Source organism: Parambassis ranga, chromosome 16 (genome assembly GCF_900634625.1).
Source record: "Parambassis ranga chromosome 16, fParRan2.1, whole genome shotgun sequence".
Lineage (NCBI taxonomy): Eukaryota > Metazoa > Chordata > Actinopteri > Ambassidae > Parambassis > Parambassis ranga.
In genome coordinates this window covers 5,920,581-5,943,199 of record NC_041036.1, presented here as the reverse complement: position 1 = coordinate 5,943,199, position 22,619 = coordinate 5,920,581, and the positions used below count along the sequence as shown (strand labels likewise).

General features: G+C 41.6%; 1 protein-coding gene across 1 annotated transcript; it reads left to right on the top strand.

Moving 5' to 3' along the window:
• Positions 1-370: 370 nt before the first annotated feature.
• Positions 371-15,005, top strand: sall3a (spalt-like transcription factor 3a). The gene is made up of 4 exons (XM_028426047.1): positions 371-1,746; positions 9,419-12,574; positions 12,711-13,042; positions 13,388-15,005. Exons 1-4 carry the CDS (start codon positions 1,665-1,667, stop codon positions 13,817-13,819), a joined length of 4,002 nt encoding a protein of 1,333 aa, XP_028281848.1. The 5' UTR covers positions 371-1,664; the 3' UTR covers positions 13,820-15,005.
• The last annotated feature ends 7,614 nt before the right edge of the window (positions 15,006-22,619 follow it).

Here is a 22,619-nt window from a genome sequence, read left to right as displayed (position 1 = left end):
ACAAAATCTCCAGCGGGTGCCAGCATGCGTAAAATGTCCATAAACTGGAAATAAAGTTAAAATAAAGGTGGGTGCTGTGATGAAAAAGCCTACCGTGAAACCACAAAATCGCCGATCTCATAAAAGAATACTTTTCGAGATTAATATGACACACTATCTTTTTTTTTTACAGGCGGCGAAAGCTGAGAGCTGTGAGATATTATATGATGGGAGGTCAAATCTGGGTGTTCACACTGGAGTCTGAGGACGATCCAGTAAACAGTAACGTGGTGGTACATCCTAGTGGTGGCTGAAAGCAATGGGCTGAACCCCTGCTTGGGGGTTGACTCTCACACACAGAGCAGTTCCATACACACACACACACGCCAGAGCCATGCCCGAGACCGACGCTGCTTGTGGGCTGCCAGAAGATAACTTCAAAGTTGGCTTCGATGTTGTGCCCGCAAGCCGATCGACGGGAAGACACTGACTGAAGTTTTCATTTGGAAAACAAGCCTCGTTGGTGTGTTTGGTCACCAAATGGCAAGAAAAGACACTTTTGGAGAGCGCACCAAGGCGAGAGCGCAACCGGGTGCTTAAACACGGCGGAGGAGTACGAGATCACAAACACTGGAGCGACTTCTCTTTGCCGGACAAATTAGCTTTTCATCAACACTGACTTTGTTGTTGTTACTGAGAGAACTGTTTCTAATCGTGGCGACTCTCTTTTGGAAGACGCGCGTCAAAGTTTGAAGAGTGGAGCTGCGCCATTAATAGAAGAAAAAACGGTAACAAATTTTTACTATACCAAGTACAACTCGTCCCATCCACTTTCCTCTTACTGGCGCCCGTGTACCAAATCAAACAACAGCATCTTTACTGGAAAGATGTCCGTCAAGAGAAAACTTTAAAGCACCGAAACATCTCAAGAGACTGTAAACGTCGCTTCCTTCGAGTTCAATTCAGAAGGAGGTGCGTGTTCAGCTTCGGCACTCACACACACACACGCAAAAAAAGAAGTTACCGAGAGAGAAGGTGCGAGAATTGAGCCAAGATCACGGGATAGAGTGCGTGAGAGGACGCTTTCTCAAGTTTTGAGGTAAAAGTGTGATCACAAAGGTCTGAGTGATGAAGACGAGAGACACTTGGTGAAGAAACGCGCCGGTGAATCCTCGGCACTTGTGAGTCAGTGCGCTTACTGGAAGGAGGGGAGGGGGGGAAAGGAGCCTGTCGTTCCCAGTTGAAGACCCCCCTGTGAACTGGGCATAACAAGAGATTTGGTGTGTTGTGTTGTTGGGGGGAGGTTGGATAGTAAAGAGAAAAGAGACGGATAAAGTCTGAGAGTGAAGCGGCTAATTGCTTAGTCCGTCCCTCATTACCATATCCAATGCGCGTCCGCTGGATTCCAGCCAATCCTCCCCACCTTCACACGGTGCCATTAATCGCGAGGCATTATTCACTATCATAATTATTATACCGACATGCGCAATTCAACGCAGAGCAACAGCAGCGGCAGCAGCAGCAACACTGGCTAATTTCAGATTTTTTTTCATCTCCCTCCGCTGCCAGACTGTTTGAGAACTTTTTGTGTGTTGATTCATTCGCTCTTCGCTGATGTATCTGCAAAACGCAGAGACATCACGGAGCGCAAACGCAGCAGCATCGCCAGCACTGACGCCAGCAGCATGTCCCGACGCAAGCAAGCCAAGCCGCAGCACCTCAAATCGGACGAGGATCCCGCTCTAGCCGGGGTGATTTCCGAGCACGGTGAGTGGATTTGATCAGCTGAGGTGCCTTATCCAGATCTCTTTTTAGACAGACAACTTCCCTCTCCACAGCTCTGCTGTTTGCTGTAGTGTTCTCTGTTTTAGAAGCGTTTTCTTTAACTTTTGCATTAGATTAAAGCAGTTTTTAATCATTTAGAATATTGACAGCTTGCCCAGAAGGATTATTTCTTACATATAGACGCAGCAAAATTCATTATGATGCACTCATTAAGTTAAACATGTCTCCACAAAGAGGGAAAAAGTGCACAATTCTTGATTAAGGACTTAAATTCTCAGAAAATTGGTGCAACCTGCATCTTGTCCAGGTTCGATGATGTGATGGACTGCTGGCTGACAGTTGACTTTTAGCATTCATGTAACAAACATGTATGTTCTCTGATAATGTGGGAGAGTTTCCTTTTACAGCCTTTACATTATGAGGCCTTTTCTAGAGGCCTGTTTTAAAATAAAACAGATTTAGTATTTTTTTAATATCAAATATTCCTGATGAGTTCTTAACAGCTATTTTCAGTCTTTTGCAGTTAATTTTGAATGTGTGTGTGCGCGCATACCATAAACAACTGTAGCTGTGTAAACACAAACTGATAGGGGTAGAAAAAAATGTCACGGTCTCCTAAAGCTCGGCAGATGATGAGGAAAATCATGCGACTTATGTATATTTTTAATAACATAAAAAACTGTAAAAACTCTTTGATTTGATTAAGATTTTTTTTGCTTGTGTGTCTTTTGTCCCTCTGCGCCAGTCTGGCACTGCGAGGAGCAAAATGCGGAATCTGTTGCAGGTCGAAGCCTTGTTTTGTTATGGAAATGCTTTTTGTTTACCCCCCTCACATAAATTTAGCACACTTGATTTGTTCCCTTAAGCTCACAATGTCGACAAGATCGGTTGACGGAGCTCGTCTTCACCATGTGGAGGGAGGAAAAAAAGGATTATTTGTCCTGCAGGCTGTTCGGTTTTTTTGCGCAACTAAACCATCATTATAGAGTTAAAGTCAGGTGTGAGGCAAGGTGAAGTCATGTTGGAATTATAGTAATAATGTCACGAGTGTATGGATATTAAATTATTTTGTAGTGGAGAAATCTCTCTGTGAGTTACAGATAACTTAAGATATAGGTTTTAATATAATAAACAATAGTGATATATAAATATATTTTATACACATGTACATGACTTCTAGTAATAATTTCCCTTTTTCTAAAAAAATATATTTTTTCCCATGGTTGTGCTTCATATTAGTTATCCATGTAGCCCAGTGCTCTCAGCGAATCACTGCTATTATTTATACCTTTCTATGCTGGCCCATGTTGGCCAACACAAACACACACACTTATCAGGTTTTCCTTGGAATAGAAATGCGTGATGTAATCTCTGGGGAGCAGCTCTCTTTGCATGGGGAAATGTTGGTGTGAATGGGGGGGATCACACTGATGACTCTTGGCTCTGTAGTTCAATTTACGCTGGATTTTTTTATTATTATTGTAATTTATGGGCGTTCACAAACACAAACATTGTCACTGTTTCAGTGTTGAGATAACCCTCCTCAGATTTTGGTCAGAGATACGAATCATCCATCAGGTTGCTCTCCTGTAGGATAGTGGAATGAAAAGTAAACATCGTATTTCTACATTAAATGTCTAATTTGGATTTTTAAGTGTAATTTAACGTTAGGATGATAATTTCTAATTTCTAACGGGGAAAGGAAGTAAGTGTAGAAAAATCTGCACTCTGTGTTTCTGGACTGTTTTGCTTTTTTTAACACACCTCTTTTGCTTAAAAACACACACACAAACACACAGTCTGTGTTATGGATTACATACTGTATACCCTCAATGCCATTGTGCTTAAGAGTTGAAGTGTCCGTGGAATGTTCTTGCCTTGCTGGAGCATTATACTAGCTCGCTTGTTGTCAGGACAGACGCAGCAGTGAAGCAATCACAAGCCTTTGGCAGAGGACAGTGAGCCCATACACACTTAAATAAACCTAATAATACCATGTCTCATCCAAAGCTACCTTACACGACGAGCTACAAATGTCACACTGTCAGTGTATCATTGCAGCATGATCAGTTCTCCGCTCCCTGCTGCTGTGGTGCAGTTTTGTGACGAACACTATTGATTGCTGGCGTTGACAAATCATTGCATATAATGTCCAAGGAATTCAAAAGTTCCAGTCGTCAGCCACCGCTCCGTTTAGACTTAAAATCCATTTTTGTCGGCTTGTTGGTGAGGAGAAAGTCAAGCCTTTAGGGTGGTGTTCAGATTGTGCTATTGTGCTCAAGGACACACATGTTCAGTGTTCGTGGCACATTTCATGGAAACAACCAGCAAACCAGAAAGCATCCATGAAATTGAACTCCACCTTTTTTTACTCCAAATCTTCAATTTAATGTGGCCTTTTTTTTAAAAAAATTTTTTAGAGATCGCTTCTTTTCCTACTGCAGCTCAGTGACAACACTTAATTGTTTTGCATCGCTGAAAACATGAAAAACTAAAATCAGGTGCCAACAAACCCTTGTCTGGCATATCATCTCCCCCCTTAGGCCTTCCGGACACTTGCCCTCCTGGGGGCTTGGGGTGTTGTTTGTGTGTGTGTGTGTGTTAGGATGAAGGAGGAGGTACGGGAGGTGGGTGGGGGGGGGTCTACTTAGGAGTGCTTTTATAAAGCTTGCTGACTTAACCTTTGTCTAGCCCCGGCCAGCCAGATCCTGCCACTAGATGTCAAGCTCCTTGTACAACTAGAACATGTGTGCCGTTGACCTTGGCAGCACAGCTTACTCATGTCCTAGAAAGTGTGAGCAGCGACGTCCTTTTACACCACACCGTCACTTCCTCTGCATCCAGTGTCTTTGAAGGGGGGGGGGGCAGTGGTGACGGTAGATTCAGAGGAGTTTTATTTTAACAACGGACATCAATAAGATCATTTCAACAAAACAAATACACACTGTGAGTCTGTATTCACATTCGGAGTTACAGTAAAATAGAACCATTTCCTTTCTCTTCAACGTAACATTTGAAGCAGGGACACATGTAGGTAAGATGGAGCAAAATATATATATAGTGAGAAATCCCCTTCTGACAGTGACAACACAGTTGTGGCCAACTTCCCCTGCAGTGAGGCTTTGTTTGCCTTTTGTTTTAATCCCCTCTCACCATTGGGTGCAGGGCTGTGTGGACCACCCACATAGTTGTGCCAAAGATGTCTTCAAGAAGGCACTCAAATATGGCTGTGTCTTAATTACTACTCAGCACTGAAAACACACACGAACAAGTGAGATCCTGATTGAGAGGAAGGACTAGCCAGGAGAAGGAAGGGCTATTTAACATAAGGGAATGCAGCAAGATTTGGATTATTTAGGAGAGAGAGCTGAAGAGGTGAGATTTCATCATTAGGGGGTTTTCTTGATGATTTTGTTTGGGTGATTTTTTTAGTGCTGATTTGTGCAAACAGCAGGGCCCATGGAGGAGCAGTTAGTGAGCAGAGATGTGTCTGATAATGGTGTGGATGTAAAATCTTTATTTGAAAATTAGAATCTTAATTGAAAAGGAGCTGAGGATTTATTTTAAAAAAAATACTTCTTCAGCCTGCAGAGGATGAAGCATCCTCCACACCTCGAGCCCGTCTGTAAATCCAGAGAGCCATCTTGACAGGTGACAGTCATCTGGACAGAGTGCCGTCAATGAATACTGTATTGCAAATGCTTACACAAACAAATCGTTAATGTTTTGGCTGCTTCACATCTGCAGGCAACGACAAAGGCCTCTCTGTTAGTGCAGATATGACTGTACCACTCTGCAGTTGTGGGCTGACCAGGCCGATGACACACACACAGTCACAGAGGACGCTTGAGCCTCTGCAGGTCCGGGGATGCATGGGCTCATCCGAGGAGATGCTGAGTGTAGCCACAGAGACATAACTGACAATGGACAGTGGAATAACAGAAAACAAAAACTGTAATATCTTTCAGTTTAGAAAATTTAAATTAGAATTCCTTGGTAATAAAACAAGGCTCATTATTTTTAAGACGCAAATCAGCAAATTAACGTTTTGGGAATATAATGATGGCAGATTTTCACTTTTTTATATAATATATCCATTATATCTCAAAATAGTTGTTTACTAAACATTTTTTTTTTTTAGTTTTGAGTATTAAAGTGTGTTTAGTAGTAATACAATGGAAAAAAATGTAATTAGGACAAAAATTCCAACGCTGTTGGACCCAGCAGGCCTTTTTTATGCCCTCCCATCCTACCCTGTGCAGAACCTACAGTGATGCATCTCTCTTTGAGGGTCCTAAGCTATCCTCAGATTCCTGTAAAGAATGCATTTTAAAAGAAGGGGCGGTTCTAGGAAGGAAGAGTGTAAGAGCAGACGCTGATCACAGATTACTGCTCTCACAGGCTTGGGTTATGCAAATGAAAAGAAGTTTTCACAGCCTATTGTTTAAAGTACAATGGTCTATTTTTTTAATGAGATACTGATACCTTAACGTAAAGTAAATCCCTCTAGCGTCATTGTCTATGTGTGTATTCATTGTTCGTGAATCTGGAAATTGTTAAGAATGGGAGAATTTGTAATTGGCCAATGCTTCGCTCAATGCCCAGCTCTGTGGCTTTCACAGAATCAGTGGAAAGCATGAATACCTCATCTGATATAATATGTCAGATTAGCGGTTTCAGTTAGCATGCCAAAGATTGCTGAGCAAGATAGCGGACACACAGATTCAATGTCTACAATCCCCCTATTGACTGCGTTCAGCTTAATATTTGCATCTGAGTAAATGAAGACTCTTAAAGGAATGAAAAACGGATTGGATTTTTTTTCATCCCTTCCTTTCTCATGCTATAGGAAAATCAATACCCGACCCCTCCCCAACAGACACACAAACAGTTGCTCTGAAATACACACACACACTCACGCATACACACACACCTTTTCACTGTCTTGAAAACACAAAGACAGCTGCACAACACGACGGTACAACACTGTGATGGTGAATGCTAATAACCGACTAACTAAGATTATGTGTGTTACTCCATGTTAGTGTACATAACAATGATCAGGTGGTACACAGTTGTAACATTGTTATTGTAATTTTTTTCTTTTTTATGTTTAAAAAACATCAGATAATTCCTATTTTTTACTTTTTAAATACTGCTTTTAAATATTTAAAATTAGTAATGTCATAGATTAATTTTGAAAAAAAAAATTAATACTCGGAATAAATGCTGCAACGAAATGGAAAATGTCAAATGGTTTTCAGGTTAGAAATAGTTAAATTTAGTAAATATAATTAAAGTTAAATAAAAAAAAAATCACATTAATTCTATTTGTTTTAAACCTAGAATAAATTGTTACATTTATTCTATATAAATTAAATCAAAGCAGGCCTGAGTAAAAACAATCCTTTACTTGGCATTCTCCAAGTGTGCTTTTATGTGTGTGTATATTTTACATGTTTATCTGTATACATATGGGCATGGTCTTTGTCTGTATGAGAAAACGTGTCAGCGTGTGTGTGAGGTCAGAGGCACACAAAGGCCTCCACTTGTAATTGTATGAATGAATAAGAGAGATTGACAGTAATACCATTCTAATAACTAATCAGCTCAACACAATGCCTACTCATTTGCGTTGACCTTTCAACCCTCAATTATGGAAATGAGTTTTGCTGTCCGCTCCCGGGGCTAAGAAGCTTTTTAGCCTGCTGTCACGTGTCGCTGACGTTTTCCAGGACTTGTTTTGTATTTAGGCTTAAATTACAAAGGAGTGTTTAAACCAATACTGATATTTCAAGACAATGGACAATTTTCTGTTTTTCCAGTTGATAAATTATGTTATGTTTTATTATTATTATTTTACCTGGCAACACTTGACATGATTAAGCAAAATAATATCTTCCTCTGTCAGCTCTAGCCCCCAGTGAGCATAAGAACACGGAGCCTGTCCAAAAGTGTTCTGTTGATAATTAATTAAGTCACAGACACCAGGCCATGATAGCACATACCCCCTTTGGCCACAAATTATAGGAGGAGTGATGAATTTCTTTACTAATGAGTCACTGTAATTGGCACAAATGTTTCATGTCTGTTTCAACATGGCTTGCTCCAATTTAACCTTTGAAAAGTAGTGCAAGCACTATATGAATCTCATGATTATTCACTTACAAATCACAGTGGGACATAATATAGAGCAAATACATGCAGTATGGGACACATTCTTTATCACTGTAACTCAGCCCAGGCTTGTCCAGGCCAAATGTTGTGATGATGATGATGATGATGCTGTGATTACTTATGAGGGGAAATGTGCATAAGCATAAGTTACGATAACATGCTGCTTGATAATTATCAACAAGCAAATTATTAAAATCATTTTTATTTATTTATCATACTTTCGAAAAAGAAGAAACAAAAACTTTTTAAACCAGCCTTTTTGGCTGACTACCTTCCTAAATCCTCTCTCCTTGCAATAAATGCCTATAAATATGCCTTAACAAATTTATAATGTGAATAAAATGTTTCATTTGTTGATAAATAGTTATATTACAAGATATATGCTGAATCATTTAGTATAAACTGAACATATAAAGAGCGTGTTAGATTCCCTGGCTGTGATTGAGTACACTTCCTACTGGCAATGGAAGGTATATATTTACATGGATATATACACATGCACTTAAACACACTATAACTATACTTAAAAAAGAAAAAATAAACACACAAGGGAGGCCTTTTTTTACATGGTTTTGATCAGGTGTGAATCAGTTCCATGTTCAAAGCCTGTGCTGGTTTGTTTGACTCTTGATGGTTGCATGTGGAAGAGGAAGTGGCTTCCTACAACTGTGATTAAACATGTGTAACTAATCAGAGACTTTGCTGCCATGGCACTAGCATGTAATTTGTTGAGTCTTATGTCAGAGTGCATGGGAGAGAGAGAGTGAGAGAGAGAGAGAGTAACACCGAACATTTCTTAGCTGAAAGGGAATGTTTACTAATGTTTTAGAATTTCAAATTACAGATATGGGTTTCACACATTTTAAAAAGGTGGAGGAAATGTCTAAGAGCTACAGCTTTATTTACTTTTTGACATTTTCCTGTCATCATGACAAAAGTTCCGTCTAGACTGCCTTGCTTAAATGCAAGGCTGAAATATTACCTTTGCAATGCTAAATAAAACAGCCAAGGTGTTTGAAATTCAGGTGGAAATGACTGAGCTTGATAGCAGAGGGGAATCCTAATGGGGCCATCAAAGTCCTGATTTGTACCCAACAGATGAGGCAGCTGTGAATTGTATGAAATATTGGAAATCAATAGGTTCTATGGAATTTCATTAAGCGGCAGTATCCACAATTGATAGGCCCTCATAATTTGATGGATTGCACAAAGAAAATTATTAGCTGGCTCTATGGAGAAGGTGCGAATGCACAAATCTGGGCCTTGAGAATTGGTGAACTAGGGCAATTTGTTCAGAGTAAAAAAAATAAAAAGAATATTGATTTTGGTTATGTTAAAAGAGAGAAAAAATCAAAGGTTAAATCTTTGCAGCACTGCACTGCAAAATATGTGTGGATTCTATATTGATTATTTATTCATTAATTCTTCTTTCTTCCCTCCCTCCTCCCTTCCCTCCTACCCCCTCCCATCCCTGCAGCCCGAGGTGAGGTGCTGGATGATGCCGACAGCGGGAATGAGAGCCGCAGCGGCAGTGAGGAGACCCATGTATGTGAGAAGTGTTGTGCTGAGTTCTTCAAGTGGTCAGACTTTTGTGAACATTTAAAGAGCTGCACCAAGAACCCCCTGGTGCTTATAGTGAATGACAATGAGGACACACCTAACCCCTCCCAGGAGTACCCCTCAGAGCCCTCGCCTGTACCCAGCTGCCCCAGTGAGCAGGCTGACAGTGAGGACCCAAGGGAGGGCAACCACAGCCCAGCTGGTGAGGGGGATGACGTCCCAGAGACGGCAACCTTAAATGGGGTCAATGTCCTGGAAAAGGAGGACGAGCCGATGGAGCTGGAGCTTTCTCCTGAAAAAAATATGGATCCTGAAGAGAGAGATGTGACATCCCCTGAGCCAGATGGCTCGCTACCTCAGCTCAATGATGTCGTTCCCTCTGCTGTTACAAGCTACACCATGCCAAGCACCAATGTTACCTTGGAAACCCTTCATGGCACCCGGGTTGCAGTCGCCCAGTTTTCACAGAGCGTAAGGGCAGCAGCGGGCAGTGGGGTTTCCACCATGGCTATTCCCATGATCCTGGATCAGCTGATGGCCCTCCAGCAGCAGCAGATTCATCAGCTGCAGCTAATTGAACAAATTCGCAGTCAGGTGGCTCTCATGAACAGACAGTCTGCCCCACAACCTGCTCTCAGCCACCATCACAACAATCCCGCAGGAAACCAGGGGCCCGTTTCCTCCTGTGTCCCTCCTGCAAATCAGCTTCAGCTGCATAACTTCATCACTCCTCCTGTCCATCAGCTGCCTGTTAGGTTGCCAGCCACCATCAATAGTCAAGGCCCTTCACCTCTGACCTCAGCAATAGAGGGGCCTCTCACTCAAACACCACAAACTGGCAGTCAGCAGTCTAACTCTTCAATTCCAAACACATCTTCAAATAATTCTGCATTTCCCCCACCAAGTGGTACTGGATTGTCATCTCTCCTTCCCTCATGCTCATCCTCAGTCACTAACAACATTAGCACTAGTAGTAGCGTAACTGGAGGTGGTGGCATCAGCAGCAGCAGCAGCTCAGCTCTTCCCAGGAACTCCACCACCCCTCCCTCACTCAGTCACAGCAGCCTCCTCAGCTCTGCCTCCAGCCTACCGCTGATACCTCACAGCTCATCAAACAGCGTTATCTTCCCCAATCCACTGGCCAGCATAGCAGCCACGGCCAATGCGCTTGACCCACTCTCTGCTCTAATGAAGCATCGCAAGGGGAAGCCCCCAAATGTGTCTGTATTTGACACTAAGCCCAGCTCTGAGGACCCCTTCTTCAAGCATAAGTGTCGGTTTTGTGCCAAGGTGTTTGGGAGTGACAGTGCCCTACAGATCCACCTGCGTTCCCACACTGGAGAGAGGCCCTACAAATGCAACATATGTGGCAACCGTTTCTCCACAAAGGGGAATCTGAAAGTCCACTTCCAGAGGCACAAAGAGAAATACCCACACATTCAGATGAACCCATACCCTGTGCCAGAGTACCTGGACAATGTTCCCACAAGCTCAGGCATTCCATATGGCATGTCAGTGCCCCCAGAAAAACCTGTAACCACGTGGCTAGACAGTAAACCTGTCCTTCCTACTGTTCCCACTTCTGTCGGGCTCCAGCTCCCTCCAACGCTCCCAAGTATGATGGGTGGTTTTGGTGAATCTCCAAGCCTCACTCCGCTCAACAGGTCCCCTCAAAGGCCATCGCCACCCTCAAGTGAGTGTGCATCATTGTCCCCAAATATTTTCACTGATTCTGGCATGACCACTACTTCACCCTCCCCAAAACCCAGCCTCGGGAGTGACGCACCTCCCCTCTTGAAACCTGAAGGCATTCTCTTGCCCCCAAGCTGTTCTACAAGGCCAGGAGAAAACACGACCACAACAGCTACAGTAACTCAAGTGCTTCTTTCCACCGCTGTCACTTCCACAACGTCATCCAACAGTTGCCAGGTCATTGACCCCAACAGTAGCCCCAACTCAGTTTCTAATCCTGTCTCTCATCCTGTCCTTCCTATGCTGTCAGAGCAGTTTAAGGCCAAATTTCCCTTTGGAGGCCTCTTAGACTCTATGCAAACCTCAGAGACATCAAAGTTGCAGCAGCTTGTCGAGAACATTGATAAGAAGATGACTGACCCCAACCAGTGCGTCATCTGTCATCGTGTTCTGAGCTGCCAGAGTGCTCTGAAGATGCACTACCGTATTCACACTGGCGAGAGGCCTTTTAAATGCAAGATATGTGGGCGGGCATTCACCACCAAGGGAAACCTGAAAACACACTTTGGTGTACATAGGTCTAAACCCCCTCTTAGGGTCCAGCACTCCTGCCCTATATGTCAAAAGAAGTTCACCAATGCTGTTGTACTGCAGCAGCACATCCGTATGCACATGGGAGGGCAGATCCCCAACACCCCTGTCCCTGAAAGCCTGCAGGAGATGGAAACTGATCTTTCCTTTGACGAAAAGAGCTTAGATGCGATGAGTAATTATGATGATGACCTTCTGGATGAAATGGAGCAGGCTATTGATGATGAAGTTGACTTAAAAGAGGGAGAGATGGACCCATCCAAACCTTACTCACCTGGCAGCTCCCCACCAATTTCCATCATTTCCAGCATTGCTGCAATGGAGAACCAGATGAAGATGATTGATTCTTCTGCCAACATGACTCGTTCATTTGGGCATAAGCCCGCACAGAACGGAAGCAGCTTTGGAGGGGAGACCGATTGCTTTACCGCTGATTCCCTATCTGCAGTGGGAGATGTTGAAGGTCAAAGCTTGGGGAGCCCTGCTTTGTCTGAGTCCTCTGGCTCTATGCAGCATTTGTCCCCAGCTCACAGCCATTCAGAGAGCCAGCGATCCAAGTCCCCAGCCACACTCAACAATAATAACAACAGCAGTGCCATGACAGCAGAGGAGGGCCAGGAGAATAATACAGCTGGCTTGGCAACAGTGAAGTCGGAAAAATCAGAGACCCCATCTCCTCTTTCTGCAACTGAAGGCACCGGGGCCCTTGACCTGACTGCCACTCAACCTGGCAGGCACTTTATCAAGGAGGAGAGCCACTTCAGCATGCTGTCTCTAACTAGAGATCGAGGTGTGTATACAACTGTGAATTCAATATAAGTACAGATGCATTAGTTAAATCATATTAAATATAATTCTGTGCCTTTTCAGGTGTATTTGTGTCAACACTTTAATTTTAATTTTATCTTCTTCTTTACCTTTTTCAGGGCTGAGCACTCCTAATTTGGCCAGCACTGCCTCAAACATGATTAAGATGGAGATGAATGGACATGGCAAGTCTATGACCGACAGTTCTCACCTGCCCATGAGCATCCAGGTTCCAGCTGCAGTCCCCCCAACCACCATGAGCCCCAGCATAAACCCTATGTTAGCTCCCCCACCTCCACGACGCACTCCGAAGCAGCACAACTGCCCCTCATGTGGGAAGAATTTTTCCTCGGCCAGTGCTCTGCAAATCCACGAGCGCACACACACTGGGGAAAAACCTTTTGCCTGCTCTATTTGTGGAAGGGCTTTCACCACAAAGGGCAATCTGAAGGTATGACCTACATATATATGTACAGCATCCATTTGAATTTTTATAAACAGGGTCATTTTAATAGGTAATGTGTGCCTTTTAATGTAAAACACTACAGTCAGCTCTGACCAAATCTGTAGTGCATCTTATCAAAACCTCCTTTATTCATTCTATTAACTAGATTTATGTCAATTATGTTGCATTGCTTTTTATTCTGTGACTCTGTCTGTGACTTTAAGTGTCACAGATGAGCCCAAGTTACAGCTACTTCTTTAGTTTCTGTGACCATCTGGTTCTAAATTTGTTTTAATTTTAATGTCACATCGTTCTTTCTCTAATTTTGTTTCTTTTTGTCGCTGATTGTAGGTTCACATGGGAACACACATGTGGAACAATGCTCCAGCCCGAAGGGGTCGGCGGTTGTCTGTGGAGAATCCCATGGCCCTTCTGGGCGGGGATGCCATGAAGTTCAGCGAGATGTTTCAGAAGGATCTGGCAGCACGGGCCATGAACGTTGACCCGGGCTTCTGGAACCAGTATGCAGCCGCCATCACCAATGGCCTGGCCATGAAGAACAATGAGATCTCTGTGATCCAGAACGGAGGCATCACCCAGCTTCCCGTCAGCCTTGGTGGGGCCGGAATCACTTCACTGGGAGCCATGTCTGGAGGAATGGACCGTGTTCACACGGGCAGCAGCCCGCCCATGACTGGCATGGAGAAGGCCGGTCTAGAGGTTGTGGCCAATCGTCCCTTCTCCAGATTTATGGAGGAGAACAAAGAGATTGGGATCAATTAAAAAGACTTTTTCTGTATTATTCCAAGGTAGGCATTTGGCAAAGACTAAGAGTCTGATGATGAGGAAAGAAACTGCTGATCCAGTCTGAACTCATGCGTACTATATTATGTACAGATTAAATATTTTTTGTTTGGTTTTGGAAATATAGTATTTAGTATTGGTTAGAGGTCTTTGCCTTTCACCCATTCCCTCCTCACTTGATATTTCGCCTATACGAAGAAAACTTTGTCTCTTGTTTGAGAATATGTCGTCTTGCAAGATTTGCATGGTACTTATTGGTTTTTATCAGTATGTTTGACTGCTTTTATGAATTTCTTTGAAAACCAGAAATCCTGCCTCAGTTATGATGGGCAAGCATCTGATGTGGACAGGAGTAAAACACAAAAGGACAGAGTTTTGTTTGACCTTTGTCTGGCAGCCTTGTTTACGGTTGCTGTTTTAAATATAAAAATAAAAGGGCCATGGATAGAAATGAAGAAAAGACTGAAGTATAGTGTTTCTGTGCTCGCCTGATATTTTTATTTTATTTTTTCTCTCATGGACTAGAAAACTTGAAAAAAAGTAATGTTTGAACTATTTTAATCTTTACATTTAGTCTCCCAGCATTGTCTTATAATATTGTCCTGTGTCTTTAGTATTTATGATATTGACAAAAAAAGCGGGTAAACAAAAATATATTTAATGGCCCAAGCATTTTATTGATCCATTTTTTTTCTAAACTGCAGGCTTCACTGATGAATATCTCTTTCAATAAAGACAATTATGTCATTCGAGGTGAACAACAGAGAAAAATGGTAGGTTTTATTTGGATATCTATTGAGGCTATGAGTGTCTCATTACATGGTAAAGAGGCTGGAGATATCCGAAGCTGCTATGACCACAACCCTGCTTTTAACCTTTGTAAAAAAAAAAGAAGAAAAGAAGTGATCCTTTTGAAGAAATATCTATGTATAGAAATACAGACAAATCTAAAAACAGGTATGCATATTTTGTATCACATAAAAATAGACATCATGAGTTGAGAGTATTTGTCATGTTTGTGAATGCACTTTTTAAAAACAAGACGTTTTGTCTGTGAGTTACCGTTAACCTTTTGACTGAGCTATCTTATCACGTGCTGTTTTCATTGTTTTCAGCATACCACTCCAACAACTGGCAGAGTCACTTCTCTGTTGTTGCATCTGTGCTACTCGTCAGAGTGCAAACTCATCACTCAATCAAATCCTTCTTAAATAAAAAAAAAGAAAACAGGTGTGTGTGTTGAATGGTCTCCTTATCTGCGTCACATTTCCCTTTCATCTCTCACCCTTATTTTTTGAGATACAAATATCTTTATATTATTCTTACATTTTGATATATGTATTTCCTTTTTTTAGGTCCTCTTATTTTTCTTTCTAAATTATTTCTATTTAAATGCAAGCAACTTTCTATTTGAAATAGTTGAACTAATTAGTGATAAATTAGAATTGATTTATCAAAATTATGTCTTGTTTATGAAAATAAATATCAAGTCTTTTAGTTTCTTTTAAGTTTTTAACATTTAAAAAAAACATTGCATTTTATACATTTGGTAATTTATTTACCAAATAATTGTATAATAGTTCAGAGTTCTGTTTATATGTAGCAGCGTGTTTGTGCGTGTGTGTACAGAAACAAACACACACACACACACTTTGTGACCCACTAGTGTGTACGTCCGAACAAAACACCATTATAATATAAAGTGTTAATCAAAACAAGCATTTCTGCTCTTAGCAACAGCGTGCTATGTGCAAATAATTTTTGGAGTAATTATTTTAAAATTAAATTTATTATTTTTTTTTAATTTTTTGTTATGCAAACTTGAGGCATACGTTCAAGTAAATGCAAGTTTGTTCAGTTATTTCAATCTATGGTCATTTAAACCTTTTATGATATATATGTGTGTGTGGCAGTCATCTTCTAATGCTACAAACAATGACATGCAGATATCACATGTTAATGTGTAAAACAATGCGTGTAGTAGTGTGCCGAGAAACGTCTTCCATGTTGCTGTGGCAGAGCGGATGTGTGAGCACGCCGTGTGGGATTCAGTGAAGTCCCTGTGTGTGTGTGCGTGTGTGTGTGTGAGAGAGAGAGAGACAGAGACAGAGATTTGTGTGCGGCCTCCTCCGAGCCTTTCAGCCCTCCTGCTGCAGGACACTTGACACATGGTCCACATGTGTGCGAACACACACACACAGCCTCACACTCCCACACAAATCTCCATGTTCTCACTTTCTCCAGCATTAAAAAGGGCAAAACAGATTTACATCAAATATTTCTTAAGGGCACACAATACACTGTAAAGGCTAACCTTAACCTTTGGGAACAGCACAGGTTTTATCTTTAGCAACTTGGACCAGCAGATGTGACTATAACTTTGATCTTGAATTACTATAGGTATAAAGTAACTCATTTTTATGTCAGGTTGCCATTTAACAGAACTAAAGATTTCAAAATTTCTTCTGCTTATGCATCCATCCTGAGTGTGTGTGATGTTAACAGGTCAAACGTTTAATCTAATGGCTGCTAAACATAATAATTACACTCACACTTATACATGAAACATTTAAACATTCAGATACGATGAGAACAGTATGACGTTTGCAATAGCAGTGGTAGGCAAACCAGCACATCACATAAGCGATGACATCAGCTTTCACCACTGAGCCATTACCTGTTTATTTTTCTGTTATTTTTCTTCCTGACTTTTACACACATATTACTTCTCATGTTGACGGATGTGAGTTAAGTCTGCCCTCAGGAGCTCTTTGGGGTTGATCTGGTAATGCACACTTACCGTTTGTAAGCCCATTGTTTGACATTGCACTGTCAGCTGATCGCGCAGGCTTAGTCAGTGGAATTTTCAAGTGATGAAGAAATTTCATACTGACTGTTTTTCTCTGTGACAGGGCTCATTTTGCTCATATTCGAGTAGAAACAAAAAAACATTCCACTCGTGCTTCAACTCATGTGCTTGCATTTAGGGAATGATTTTGCAGACAGGCAGCATGCACGCATGTAAAGACTGTTGTCTGGGACTCTAAATGGATATTCTTCTCAAATTTATGATATAATCCAATAGTCTGCTGTTCTGTTGAGGAGGAGGAGGGCTGTTTTAACCTCACTCACGATGCTCCACATGGGGTTAAATGAGGTTATAAACTATGACACTGTTGGAATGTTATTCCCATAATAAAACTTGTAACCCAGATTTTTTTAGTTGTTGTTATATATATTTTTTCCATTAAGCAATACAATACAATGGAATGTCCAACATCTGAAGTGCAATTTTATTTTACTGTTAAAAACAGAATGTTTATGAGAAACCAGGGGAATGCAGACGAGGCATTATTTGAGGTGTGTCCAATTAAGAGGATTTTAACAAGTATAATTTCAGAGTGGGTTACAAGGCTAATTATCTAAGTAAACATGACATGCTTTTCCATTTCTCTTGGACTTTCTTCCTTTTCATGAAATGTGGCAGCTTTCTGCTTTGTTCAGCACACACACAGCAAATTGTTTGGCCTTCTTTTCTTTTGTTTTTTGTAACTCTTTTATCTGCACTTGACTCGTGTTTGTGTGCTACCTGTTTGAAGTGAATATGTGTGACATTTGGGCATAGCACAGTGTGAACAGACAGGCCATCATTGGGACAGGGCTGTCGGCTGTTTGTTTAATGCCCTGCCTACTGTGAAAGTCTCCCTGAAACAGGCGCAGTAAATATCCCCATTGATCCAGAGGCAGGGGGCCCTACGATGATGTAGTGGCGAAGAGCCACAGGAGTAAATCTAACCGACAGTAATCCAATCCCATTCTCAAGGCTCTGGGATCTGAGATAGGTGCTTTAAATCCAAAAGTGTGCCTTTTTTGCACAATTTCCCCTCGCCTTTGTTGGTGCAGCATCTCTCTTGTTTTTTTTACGTCCATGTCTCAGCTTTTAGAGTCGATCCATACCTTGCTGAGATGCTTCGCTAGCTATCTTTTATATTTGTTTAAATTCCAAGTCAAGTAATGATGCCGCAAATTCAACCTCATGCTCATTCCACTGCCAGATTCACTCCCACACTTCTCCCACTTTTGCTAGTCTAAAGCATGTGCATCCACGTGAAGTAGAAAGTTAAGAGAGTGTGAATGGTGTGTGTGTGTGTGTGTGTGTGTGATAACACTCCTCAGGTAATCTGTGTTTTCTGTGGATGGGAGGCAGATACACTGGAAATTGTGAAACCTCCATTAGGCTGGAATTTCCCTTTGATGGCCAAAAGCTGCCTACCTAGCGCTTCGCTGGTTGCTTGGCTGCTCCGGCAAGTGTTCGTTTTCATGCAGGCTCTCAAGATGACAAAGTTACGCACTCCAGATCCCCTGAAATAGGATGGTGTGGTTACTAATTCAAATTCTTTCCTGTATGGATTGTTGAGAGTTACTGAAGCGTGGTGCACTATGGCCTGTTGGGCATTAGGAACATTAACAGTTTGGTACAGTGAGGGAATCAACAATTCGGTCTTGTTCACCGAAAGGAGATGCTTGTGGTTACTAGTTGACATCAAAAATCTCCTTAATGTGCTTTGCTGAAAGCAATCAACAGCAGTTAGAGGTTATAATAACCTCTGTCTAACACCACTCACCACAGAGTGCAAAGAGATCCAGAAAACATCATGATTAATTAACATTTAAAGTTCTTTTTGCCGTGACGGGTTCGACTCCACCTTGCTGTGTATCGGTTTGTTTCTGCTGCTCCGTTTCTTCTATGAGGAATGTGAGCAGAGAAAATCGCCTTGACTTTTGCTCACTTCTCATAACACTTTTAAGTTGATACGCCTAGTAGGCCTCTATACTAACAAAGAGCCACTGTATATCTGTGTATGTGCTGGTCAGGCGCAGGTTGAAGGAGACTCCTCCAGCCTTGTTGTAAAGGTGGGTGGTGTGGGGTTTATCTTGCGCCGGGAAGGTGCCTTAAGAAAGCAAGTAAAAGGAAGTGTTAGGAAAGGTGGGGGTGTTTTGGAAAATCAATAAATGCGTGGAACATAGTGGTGGTACACCAGAAAGGGAACACGTCATCAATTAAACAAACTTGGCGAACAGGGACAATTCATCAGAGAGCGTCGTGGATCAGCTATTGGGTTCAGCTTCGACGTGACAAATGCCGGACCTCCTCTGTGTGCCCAAGGTTGCCGATCGATAGAGATCATCATTGTGATGTGGCCTTTTATCTCACAACCTGCTCCCTCAAGCTTTATATTATTCCCAACACAGAGATCTCATAGGAGAAGGAGGGGTAAGAAGGGCACGAGGCTGATTGTATCTTTTATTCTCAGAACGTATGGGCATTATTTCTTCAAACTGTTTTCGTGGCTTTCGATGACCAGCCTCATCCTTGATTAGGAAAAAAAAAAAAAGTTTTGATGTTATTTTGTTGCACCTGCTGCTGCTGCTGCTGCTGTCATGGGATTACTCCTCGGTAGATGAAATCGTTCTGGTTAACATGAGGGACTGAATCCTCTCAACATGAGCCTGCTGCCCCTCAGCGGCACTTATTCAAATGTGTCAAATCCGGCTGAGAGGAAGCCCTCCTGGGTTGCTATTGATCTGCGCCATTATGGAATTCCATGCCAATAAACTGTCATGACTTACTGTAACAATCCAATGATTAGGCTCCACTTCGGTCACATGACCAAGAAGAACTTCCTCATTATCAGAGGCCATTATGAGAAAATGGAGTTTTGCAATTGAATTATGCAATGATAAATATTGACTTATTTCGGCTTTAATCGGCTAGTTTAACAGTGTTATTGGTGTACGGGGCCTATAGAGTTGCCAGTAATTGTAGTGCTTTTATGTACATCTTGATCCTCACTTGTGGCGTTCTTTATGTCTTACATGTCTAACAAAAATGTTGATATTATAAATATGAACTACATCACTGATCTACCTTCATGCACAGGTTGCTTCCAGCCTTTATGTATCTTCCAGTCTGACTTTGTCAAATCTGTTCAGTTCTTTGCAAGTGCTGAAACATTACACGAGGCCTGTAGTGTAAAATATGCATGCGTACACTATCGGTTACATGCTCCTAGCTTGCTCCAGCTGGGAGAAAATGAGGATATTACAACTCACTCTGTGTTTCACCAGCCAGCCCCAGTTTCCCAACACTGATTTGAACCAGTCTCTGCTATCTGCTGTTCATTAGATGAGATTTCAGCCCCTGTAGAAGCTGCAGAAATGAATAAAGGAAAGGCTTACTAGTGCGGCTCCAGCAGTAGCACTTGACTATTATGGCATGTTGTGTGTTCCTGCTGAAATGAAATACAAATTTGTATCTTAAACATGCAACAACTCAGCTTAACGCAACTGAACGGTTTGTGTCGTTGCCCATGGTACGCTTGGTGTGATGCATACGCACATATATTTTTTACACCTTTGTTGAAAAAAAAGCATTAGAGAAGCAATACGATGAATGATGCAGAGCGCTGACAGTGGTGCTTGAAGAGTACAGTGTGCATTAAAACAAAAACAAGAAGCCTCATCCAATCCTTCAACAGCATCTTAACTCATGCAGCTTTTATGCAGCCTGACTGTGAACGCTACTTGCTGATGTATGGAATTTGAAGAGTTCAGAGTTGTCACTGTCAGTGATTGACATGATGAGAGGATCAATGTAAAAGCCTTGCTGCCAAGCAATAATCCATCTAAACTGATCACGCTTAAAATTGCCTGGGGGTATTGATTACATGTGCAGGTCCAGAAAACACCGTAAGCACTGCAATAATAATCAAGTTGGCTAAGAAGGCAGTTTTTTTTAACCCCCTTCCTGTTTTCTTTGTGGCACTGCATATTTTTCATATACAGGAAGCAGAGCCTGTGAGGTCATGCTAACATTTTAGCATACGGCTCGCCATGTAATTGTTACCAAATGGCGCTAAGAAATCAACAATGTGCTAAAAAGCAAGATAAGAGCCCACTGTTCCAATGTAGTTCCAGTAATGTGTCATGCTAATTTAAAATTAGCGGCTAACTTAACTTGAACGTCTAAAGGTAATATACTTTATTACTCATATTATAGGTGCTAATTATACCTAATTATAGAGCGTTAGCATGCATATGAGACAGTGGAAACCAGTAAATAACATACTTTAAATTCAATTTTTAAACATTGTTAGGTCTGGGAGAGTTCTTTTTGACCTTTTTTGTAAAATGCTGAAATGCAACAGGTAGGGGACCTAGAACGGATTACAGGGACTACTTTACAAATTATGGAATGACTGTTCTTACCCTAAATAAGCACATTAAAGCGATGTGGTGTTTCAGCAGGTAGCCTCCGTAGCAGCCTGCACTACAGTATGTAGGACAAAGCTGTCCATGATCACAGTAGACCATTGCATTACATCTTATCATTTCCTCTGGAGCTGAAACTCAAACTCAGACTCATCAATAATGCACCTATGATCTCCCATTCAGAAGATCTCAATGGCAGATCAAGCTACTGTAGTAGCTCCTCTCCACTCTCCGACCTCCACTTCTTCGCCTTTAATATCCATACATGTAAATTCATGTCACAGATCTGCACTCTTAATGGCTTCAAATGCCCCAGACCCCTCATTTGGGAGTTTCATTTTCAGCATAGATTTTTCCATTTAGTCTAGTGGACAAGATTCATTCTGTCTTTTTATTAAAACCCATCCAAATGGATGTCTCCATAATGAGTATTTTTCCTTTCTCTTGGCAATAACATGTCAAGCTTTGTCCCTTGACAAAGTGATATTCTTGACCATATAGTGTGAGAGATGCTCCTCTATTCAGCTCTCTTGCTCTCTAACTGAATTATTAAATACTCAGAATCTGGTTAAGCAGTGTACATTTTCCTAAAGGTCAGAAAGTTCATTAACTATGGACTGCCATTGATTGCATCCTTGTGTATTTCTCTTCTTGGTGTAGGTTTTCCACACCACTTACTGAGCAAGCACAACAATTGTCCTTCTATTGCTATAGCTATGAATGTTCATATGCATTTTATTTATTTGAAATGTATTTAAAATATATTCTACTGATTTCAGATATTATTTCATAAAAGGTAACAGTTACAGAGGTATGCCCTTTTCCCCTCAGGCCAGCTTGAGCCAGGTTTCTGAGTCCACCGCATTTCTGCTGGCTTAAGAACATCTCAGCGTAAAGGCCACATTGCTTTTTTCCCTCCCCCTCGCCATATCTTTAAACAGAAAAATCCATAATGACTATGACAGCCACAGTATCTGTTTCACAACAGTCCGCTCATGTCAATCAGCATGATGCCGATAAAGATCTGTATTTTGATTGAACGTGTGCAAAACTACTCATACTTTACACACGCCACTTTGATGTTAACCCACTTGAAATCATATCAGATGCTGCGCGAACGAAAGAACAGCCCAATCAGCGGAGATGATTTCATAAAGAGGGCCTCTTAGGTTTCAGCGTCATAAATAACTCATGGTAATCCCATATTTCTCTGACTTCTCTCATTTGAGCTCGAGATGGAAAGAGGGCAGTTGTGACAAACATTGTTAGCACGGCTGCCAAGCCGTTCTGACCTGGCTTTATGTCTTGGCTTTCTCTGGTTTCTCTGCATGAGGACCTATGAGGTGATGTCCCAAGATACTCACATCTTTAACCCCCCCTTTTAAAACCACCACATAAACAGTTTTAAGGGCAATTTAAATACAATTATGAGAATTTGTTTTGCCTTTTTAAGTCAGAAAAGTTGACATTTTAGTGAAAGAGTTAATATTGTATAACCTAAGTAATG